Source organism: Oryx dammah, unplaced genomic scaffold (genome assembly GCF_014754425.2).
Source record: "Oryx dammah isolate SB20612 unplaced genomic scaffold, SCBI_Odam_1.1 HiC_scaffold_29, whole genome shotgun sequence".
Classification (NCBI taxonomy): Eukaryota; Metazoa; Chordata; class Mammalia; order Artiodactyla; family Bovidae; genus Oryx; species Oryx dammah.
This window is the reverse complement of record NW_024070213.1, coordinates 59,501,003-59,511,063: the sequence shown is the minus strand read 5'-3', so window position 1 is coordinate 59,511,063 and position 10,061 is coordinate 59,501,003. Positions and strand designations below refer to the sequence as shown.

The following is a 10,061-nucleotide window of genomic DNA, read 5'->3' as shown; positions in this document are numbered from 1 at the left end:
CGTAGTGATGCTTTCTAAGGTCCACTTGACTTCACATTCCAGGATGTCTGGCTCTAGATGAGTGATCACACCATCGTGATTATCTGGGTCGTGAAGATATTTCTTGTACAGTTCTTCCGTGTATTCTTGCCACCTCTTCTTAATATCTTCTGCTTCTGTTAGGTCCAGACCATTTCATCCTTTATCGAGCCCATCTTTGCATGAAATGTTCCCTTGTAAATCTCTAATTTTCTTAACGAGATCTCTAGTCTTTCCCGTTCTGTTGTTTTCTTCTATTTCTTTGCATTGATCGCTGAAGAAGGCTTCTTGCTATTCTTTGGAACTCTGCATTCAGATGTGTATATCTTTCCATTTCTCCTTTGCTTTTTCTTCTCTTCTTTTCACAGCTATTTGTAAGGCCTCCCCAGATAGGCATTTTGCTTTTTTGCATTTCTTTTCCATGGGGATGGTCTCGATCCCTGTCTCCTGTACAATGTCACGAACCTCATTCCATAGTTCATCAGGCACTCTATCTATCAGATCGAGGCCCTTAAATCTATGTCTCACTTCCACTGTATAATCATAAGGGATTTGATTTAGGTCATGCCTGAATGGTCTATCGGTTTTCCCTACTTTCTTCAATTTGAGTCTGAATTTGGTAATAAGGAGCTCGTGATCTGAGCCACAGTCAGCTCCTGGTCTTGTTTTTGTTGACTGAATAGAGCTTCTCCCTCTTTGGCTGCAAAGAATATAATCAATCTGATTTTGGTGTTGACCATCTGGTGATGTCCATGTGTAGAGTCTTCTCTTGTGTTGTTGGAAGAGGGTGTTTGCTATGACTGGTGCATTTTCTTGGCAAAACTCTATTAGCCTTTGCCCTGCTTCATTCCACATTCCAAGGCCAAATTTGCCTGTTACTCCAGGTGTTTCTTGACTTCCTACTTTTGCATTCCAGTCCCCTATAATGCAAAGGACATCTTTTTTGGGTGTTAGTTCTAAAAGGTCTTGTAGGTCTTCATAGAACCGTTCAACTTCAGCTTCTTCAGCGTTACTGGTTGTGGCACAGACTTGGATTACTGTGATATAGCATATCCTTGTTCAAAATCCACCCATCATGCCAAGAATATGTAGGAAGCAAGTTAGGAGTTGGCAGAACTAAAAGACTGAGAAAAACGTCCATATCTTAGAAATAAAGCCTGACAGTGATTGCCTGTCTTTGCAATCTGATTGTAAATAAGTTCATCCAGAAATTATTTAATATACAGTAAAATATGTAGGTATTTGACTTTACTATATATTCCAGACACTGTGAAATGGCACATTAACTAATGATACCCTAAAGGTTACAATTTTATTGTATGATGATAGCCAGTCCAATATGTATTAGGTATTTTCAGTTTCTAATAGATATTGAGCAGTAGTCTTTTGATCATATATTTATTCCTTGATTTCTTCTCTGGAACAACAGACTTACCATCTTTCTTGTCCTACTGTCTAAATAAAAGAAAATATTGTGCATGTATTTTTTGAATAATTGTACCTCTCATATATTTTTGAACTTTAGGAAAATTATTTCATAATAGAATAAATACCCATTTGGAACGAATATAAAGAGTAGGGACTATGTATTTCTTCCCAATATTTACCACATTCCTATCTTAATATCTTCTCTTAATCAGATCCGCTTACTCTTAAGCCTTTGGTTAACATCACCTATCATCATATCCCTCAAGTGAGAAAATCAATTCTCTTTAAAACAGAACAAATTGTATCTTTCCCATCTTATTTTCCCATTGTCACTTCTTCTGAATATTTTTCTGGGATTATGGTAAGCATCTTAAAATTTAGTCAAAATCAGGGTAATAAATAAATTACCAAAGCTACTCTAAACCTCTAATTTAAAATTTATTAATACTTCTTAATATTTTCAAATGCCATGTTTAGATATGTTATCTAATGCAAGACATCTAAGATCAAGTAAGATCATTACTTTACCAACAAAGGTCTGTATAGTCAAAGCTATTGTTTTTCCAGTAGTCGTGTACGGATGTGACAGCTGGACAATAAAAATGTCTGAGCACCAAAGAATTGATGCCTTTGAACTGTGGTGCTAGAGAAGATTCTTGAGTCCCTTGGACTGCAAGGAGATCAAGGCAGTCAATCCTAAAGGACATCAAACCTGAATATTCATTGGATGAAGTGATACTGAAGCTTAGGTTCCAATACTTTGGCCACCTGATGCGAAGAGCTGACTCATTGGAAATGACCTTGATGATGGGCAAGATTGAAGGCAGGAGGAGAAGTGGACAACAGAGGATGAGATGGTTTGACACTATCACCAACACAATGGACACGAGTTTGAGCAAACTCCGGGAAATAGTGAAGGACAGGAAAGCCTGGCATGCTGCAGTCCATGGTGTTGCGAAGAGTTGGACATGACTGAGTGACCGACTGAACAACAGCAAAGATCAAATGACACTATGGATACTCTAGTAATAAAAGACCATAACTTAAAGATAAGTCAAATTTGGTTAAAAACTCTCACAGGGTATAGGTTCTTAAACTATATAGGCACAGAGTTCTTAGATTGTAGTCCTAATGTGCTATTTTGTGAAAAATTTCTCTAGTGTTAAAGTGTTAGTCACTCAGTTACGTCTGAGTCTTTGAACCCCATAGACTGTAGCCCACTAGGCTCCTTTGCCCATAGGAGTCTCTAGGCAAGAATACTGGAATGGGTTGCCATGCCCTCTTCCAGGGGATCTTCCAGTTCCAGGGATTGAATACTGGTCTGCTGCATTGCAGGCAGATTCTTTTCCATCTGCATTTCTAGGGAAGTTCAAATTTCTCTAATCCTAAATGCATTAAAAGTATAAAGATGATTACAAATTCTTCCTCCCCAGTTTATAATTTTTTCAGCATCTGTTTTTGGAAGATGTGGTTGATATACAAAATATACACATTTAATGTATGCAATTTGATGAGTTTGTACTTATGGTAGATAAGTGAAACCATCGCCACAGTCAAGGTAGAGGACAACCCATCAAACCTTTATTTCCAAGTAAAGGATAGTTAATATTTGTGTAGAATTTGGATTTTTTTTTTTTTCAAAACTTAAAGCTCAACATTCAGAAAACTAACGTCATGGCATCCAGTCCCAACACTTCATGGCAAATAGATGGGGAAACAGTGGAACAGTGGCTGACTTTATTTTTGGGGGCTCCAAAATCACGCAGATGGAGACTGCAGCCATGAAATTAAAAGATGCTTACTCCTTGGAAGAAAAGTTATGACCAACCTAGACAGCATATTAAAAAGCAGAGACATTACTTTGCCAACAAAGGTCCATCTAGGCAAGGCTATGGTTTTCCCAGTAGTCTTGTATGGATGTGAGAGTTGGACTGTAAAGAAAGCTGAGCACTGAAGAATTGGTGCTTTTGAACTGTGGTGTGGAGAAGACTCTTGAGAGTCCCTTGGACTGCAAGGAGATCCAACCAGTACATCCTAAAGGAGATCAGACCTGGGTGTTCATTGGAAAGACTAATGTTGAAGCTGAAAAACCAATATTTTGGCCACCTGATGGGAAGAGCTGACTCATTTGAAAAGACCCTGATGCTGGGAAAGATTGAGGGCAGGAGGAGGGGACACTAGAGGATGAGATGATTGGATGGCATCACTGACTCAATGGACATGAGTTTGGGTAAACTCCTGGAGTTGGTGATGGACAGGGATGCCTGGAGTGCTGCAGTCCATGGAGTCGCAGAGTCAGACAGGACTGAGTGACTAAACTGAGCTGAAAGCCTGATGCAATATCTTCTATCTTGGATTCCTTCAAGAGTTGAAAAAAATATGAGTCTAATGGAGAACAGTGTGGAGATTCCTTAAAAAACTGGAAATAAAACTTCCTTATGATCCAGAAATCCCACTGCTGGGCATACACACCAAGAAAACCTGAATTGAAAGAGACACATGTACCCCAATGTTCATCACAGCGCTGTTTATAATAGCCAGGACATGGAAGCAACCTAGATGTCCTTCAGCAGATGAATGGATAAGAAAGCTGTGGTACAAATACACAGTGGAGTATTAGCCGTTAAAAAGAATACATTTGAATCAGTTTTAATGAGGTGGATGAAACTGGAGTCTATTATACAGAGTGAAGTAATCCAGAAAGAAAAACACCAATACAGTATACTAATGCATATATATGGAATTTAGAAAGATGGTAACAATAACCCTGAATGTGAGACAGTAAAAGAGACACAGATGTATAGAACAGTCTTTTGGACTCTGTGGGAGAGGGCGAGGGTGGCATGATTTGGGAGAATGGCATTGAAACATGTATAATATCATATATGAAACAGAAAAAAAAATGAGTCTAACTTACCTGCTTTTAAAGATTCTGAAGTAATAATAAACCAAGGAATTTGTTATACCACTCTATTTATTCTTCATTCAAGCTGAAGTAAATTTACTAAACACCCTCAATCTTTTCAACAGTTATGCCAGAAAATATTATTTTTTCAGAAATATTTGTTGTTCTTAAAATCTCTATATATTTAAACCCTGTAAGCTGTTGTCACTATTGCAGACACTGTGTATTCAACCTTCCAATTCACTCCTTATATTAATATCTTTTTTGTTACTTATTGCATATTCAAGAATATACCTCATTATGTTTCTTAGCTATAAAGAACACTTTATCATTTTTTATTTTAGGTTTGATATATTGGTGATGAATTCACTATGATTTTTTTCTGGAAATTTGTTTCACTTTTTATTATTTATTTATTTTTAAATTTTACTTTATTTTACTTTACAATACTGTATGGGTTTTGTCATACATCAACATGAATCTGCCACAGGTGTACATGAGTTTCCAATCCTGAACCTCCCTCCCACCTCCCTCCCCATATCATCTCTCTGGGTCATCCCAGTGCACCAGCCCCAAGCATCCTGTATCCTGCATCAAACCTAGACTGGCAATTCATTTCTTACATGATATTATACATGTTTCAATGCAATTCTCCCCAATCATCCCACCCTCTCCCTCTCCCACAGGGTCCAAAAGTCTGTTCTATACATCTGTGTCTCTTTTGCTGTCTCACATACAGGGTTATCATTACCATCTTTCTAAATTCCATATATATGTTTTAGTATACTGTATTGGTGTTTTTCTTTCTGGCTTACTTCACTCTGTATAATTGGCTCCAGTTTCATCCACCTCATTAGAACTGATTCAAATGTATTCTTTTTAATGGCTGAGTAATACTCCACTGTGTATTTGTACCACAGCTTTCTTATCCATTCATCTGCTGAAGGACATCTAGGTGGCTTCCATGTCCTGGCTATTATAAACAATGCTGAAATGAACATTGGGGTACATGTGTCTCTTTCAATTCAGGTTTCCTCGGTGTGTATCCCAGCAGTGGGATTGCTGGGTCATAAGGCAGTTCTATTTTCATTTTTTTAAAGGAATCTCCACACTGTTCTCCATAGTGGCTGTACTGGTTTGCATTCCCACCAACAAGAAAATAAAAGCAAATGAAGCAACTGACAAACAACTAATCTCAAAAATATACAAGCAACTCCTGCAGCTCAATTCCAGAAAAGTAAACGACCCAATCAAAAAATGGGCCAAAGAACTAAATAGACATTTCTCCGATGAAGACATACAGATGGCTAACAAACACAAGAAAAGATGCTCAACATCACTCATTATCAGAGAAATGCAAATCAAGACCACAATGAGGTACCACTTCACACCAGTCAGAATGGCTGTGATCCAAAAGTCTACAAGCAATAAATGCTGGAGAGGGTGTGGAGAAAAGGGAACCCTCTTACACTGTTGGTGGGAATGCAAACTAGTACAGTCACTATGGAGAACAGTGTTTCACTTTTTAAAAGTTTGATATATAACACATTACAATGAGGGCACATTATCAGGTCTTCCTGTTTCCGATAGCACCGATAAGAATTTCTTGTATACAGGGTTTTTTTTTTTTTTTCCTACGTATACATGTGTTACTTGTGATTATATACCTAAGATTTTAATTACTCTGTATTTTACAAACTGTACCAATTACACTCCTGTTGAGAGTTTGTAAGAGTTCCAGATTTTCGCCATCTCATTTGGACTCTTTGTGGGACACATGTGTGTTTGCAATCATATGTTATTTTCATATACTTACTTCCTAAATATATATTTATTTGGCCAGACCATGCATGAGGTATGCGGGATCTTAGTTCCCTAACTGAGGATTGAACCCTGGGCCCTCAGCAATGAAATCACAGAGTCTTAACCACTGGATCACCAGGGAAGTCCCAAAATATTTATTTATGTGAGGTACATGTTGAAGATATTTTGCTCATTTTCTTTGCTTTTCAAATCAGTTTTATTTGGATATAAATTATATACAATGAAATGCATCCATTTTAACTGTAAAGTTTGAGAAATTTTGAAAAATATAGCCATCCAAGTAATTATCATACTGCAAGATATATAATGTCTCCCAAATTCCCAAAGCATTTCCTCATTTGCTTCCAGACAGTATATAGCTCACTTTGATCTCATTTAATCATTGACCTGCTTTTTCTCACTACAGGTTTGTTTTTCCCTTTCTAGAGTGTTAAATTTAGGGAAAACAGCATGTACTGTTTTGTATCTGATATCTTTCACTCAGCATAATGTTTTTGAAATTTTCTATTTTATTTGTTTTGGCAGATTATACCTTTGCACAGTTGAGTGGTTTTTTAATTGTATGAATAAACTAAAATATGTTTCTCTCTCTTTTTTTTTTTAAACAAGCATTTGACATATTTGCAATTTTGAGCTCTATGAGTCAAGTGGCTACAAAAAATCATGTATATCATTTTGGGGGATGTCGATTTCCATTTTTCTTAGGTAAATAGGAGAGTAATAGCTGAGACATAGGGAAACTATGTTTAACTTTTTAAGAACCTGCCAGAATATTTTCCCAAGCAGTTGTATCACTTCACATATGCCTACCAGCACTGAATGATAGTTCCAGTTGCTCTCTGTCCTTGTGACTTACATTGTCAGCCTATATCCTAATTGTTGCCATTAGAGTGAATGACTCATTTCAATTTGAATATTCTAATGATAATGATTTTGAGCTTCTTTCCAAGTTCCTATTGACTATTCATGTAATTCCTTTATAAAGTGTCTACTAAGTTTTCTTGTCATTTTTATCTGGTAATTATCATTTACCTGGTAATTATAGTGCTGGCTTAAACTCATCATTCAAAAAGCTAAGAGCATGGCATCCAGTCCCATCACTGCATGCAAATAGATTGGGATACAATGGAAATGGTGACAGATTTATTTTCTTGGGCTCCAAAATAACTGTTGATGGTGATTGTAGCCATGAAATTAAAAGATGCTTGCTTCTTGGAAGAAAAGCTATGGCAAATCAGACAGTGTGCTAAAAAGCAGAGACATCACTTTGCCGACAAATGTCTGGATAGTCAAAGCTATGGTTTTTCTAGTAGTTATGTGACATAACAGTTGGATCATAAAGAAAGCTGAAGAACTGTGGTGCTGGAGGAGACTCTTGAGAGTCCCTTGGACTGCAAGGAGGTCAAACCAGTCAGTCCTAAAGGAAATAAACCCTGAAAATTCATTGGGAGTACTGATGCTGAAGCTGAAGCTCCAATACTTTGGCCACCTGATGCAAAGAGTTGATTCATTTGAAAAGGCCCTAATGCTGGGAAAGATTGAAGGCAGGAGAAGGGAGCTATGGAGGATGAGGTGGTTGGATTGTATCATTGACTCAATGGACATGGGTTTGAGTCAACTCCAGGAGAAAGTAAAGGACAGGGAAGCCTGGCATGCTACAGTTGATGGGGTCACAGAGCTGGACACAACTGAGTAACTGAACAAAAACAACAACAATTATCATTGAGCTTTGATAGCAAATTGTTAAGGATGTTTGCATGTGTCATCATAGAGTGTTGATCTACAATTTTATTCTTGTAATTTCTTGGTCTGGTATTTGTATCAAGTTTACATGGATTTCATAAAGCATCCAAAAGTGTTATTTTTTGTGTGTTCTGTAACAATTTGTATAGAATGTGTTATTTATCTTTTTGATAGTATTCATCCACACGATTTTGAGTCAACATGATTTTGGAGTTCTCTTTGTGAAAAGATTTTTAGATATTAATTTAATTTCTGAAACAGAAAGAATGGTACTAAAAGAAAGATTCTCTATTTTTGAGTAAGGCTTGTAATATTTATCTTTCAAGTAACTATTTTATTTCATTTAAGATGTTAACGATATTGGTTTAACATTGCAGATAATAACCTCTTATTAATATGTTGACATCTGGAAGCTCAACAGACTGACCATAACTAGACATATTGTGATGATGATTTTACCATGTATAAAAATATGGAGTCACTGTGCATTTGAAGGTAATAAATAGTGTATATCAATTATAATTCTAAAAAGGAAAGTCTTCTGTATGCCAGTAATATAAAATATCTGGGAATATAATTTAAAAGAAGTAAAAGGAATGACTTAAACATGGTAGGTCTGGTTAAAGAATTAAAAGTAATATATTTTGTTCTTCATAGAACAGTGTTCAATAATTAGTTCTTCAGTAAATGAATGGAAGGGAAAATTAATGATTAAAAGGCTCTGAAGTCAACCTGATTGGTTTACAAGCTAAAAAATTATGAAGTTCTTTCTTAAATTTATGAAAATGAGATAGATGCGCATCTTTGAAGTTGGCTTATTGACAGGTACATTTTACTTTCTTAAGAGAAAAGCATTTTTTTTTCTTGAGTGAGTCATCAAAGGCTTGTTTAACTTGCTTATTCCTCAGAGTATATATAAAAGGATTCAACATTGGTGATATGGAAGAAATAAGCAGTGATACACCTTTGTTAATATTTACCTCTTCTTTTGCAGATGGCTTGATATAGATGAAAATGCAACTGCCATAAGAGATGGAAAGTACAATCATGTGGGAAGAACAGGTAGAAAAAGCTTTTTTTCTTTGTTGAAGAGAACGGAATTTTAAAATTGTCCTTATGATGTAAATGTAGGAGAGAACTACACAAAGAAGAGTGATGATGAAGATCAGTATGGAACAGGCTATAACCATCTGCTCAATTAACCATGTGTCTGAGCATGAGATCTTCAGGAGAGGTGATACATCACAGACAAAATGATCAATGATGTTTGAATCACAGAATTCCAGATGAAAATCTAAGCTGAATGGTGGGAGGATAGTCATAAGTGCTGCCATCCAGCAGCAGATGACCATTGTTTTGCACAGTTTGTTGCTCATGATGGTCATATAATGCAAGGGTTTGCAGATGGCCACGTAACGATCATATGACATGGATGCCAAGAGAAAAAATTCAGTTACCCCAAAGAGATCAGTTAAAAATAGTTGTATGAAACATGCCTTATAGGTAATCACTCTGTCCCCAGTTGATATATTGTAGAGGAATCTTGGAATACAGGTGGTTGTAAACAAGATTTCTAAGAAAGAGAAATTTTGGAGAAAAAAATACATGGGCATTTTAAGGTGGGGATCCACCAAAGTTAGGATAATGATGGTCAGATTTCCAGTTATACTCAAAATGTAGGTGATAAATAGAAAAATAAAGAGCAAAATCTGCAACTGAGGATCATCTGTCAGTCCCAGAAGGATGAATAGTGTTACCGCAGTGTGATTTCTCATTATTGACTCCTGGATTTTGCCAAACCTACTTGTAAATGTCAGAGAGATTTGAACTGCAGAATTCAACGATGAAAACAGCCAACGATGAGAACTCTCTTGGTTATTTGACTCATCCAGGATCCATGGGCTTTACTTGTTGATCTAAGGAATACATTTCTTGTTTTACATGAGCTGAGTTTCCCCATCTATTTGTACCTAATGATCAAGTGAAACTTTTAAATATGATTAAATTGCTGATTTACAGCCTAAATTTTCCTTTAGTAATCTCCTAAATTAATTTATAATTAATTAAGCATTTAACTTTTAGCCTTGGGGGTATATTAATTACATTAATTTTTCATTTTGTATATTAGCTATTTTTATATGGC

At 36.2% G+C, this 10,061-nt stretch overlaps 1 protein-coding gene across 1 annotated transcript; it reads right to left on the bottom strand.

Moving 5' to 3' along the window:
- Positions 1–8,733: 8,733 nt before the first annotated feature.
- On the bottom strand, positions 8,734–9,693 carry LOC120858047 (olfactory receptor 6C68-like). Its single transcript, XM_040233931.1, has one exon. The coding sequence runs from the start codon at positions 9,691–9,693 to the stop codon at positions 8,734–8,736; it is 960 nt and encodes a 319-aa protein (XP_040089865.1).
- Between the last annotated feature and the right edge of the window lie 368 nt (positions 9,694–10,061).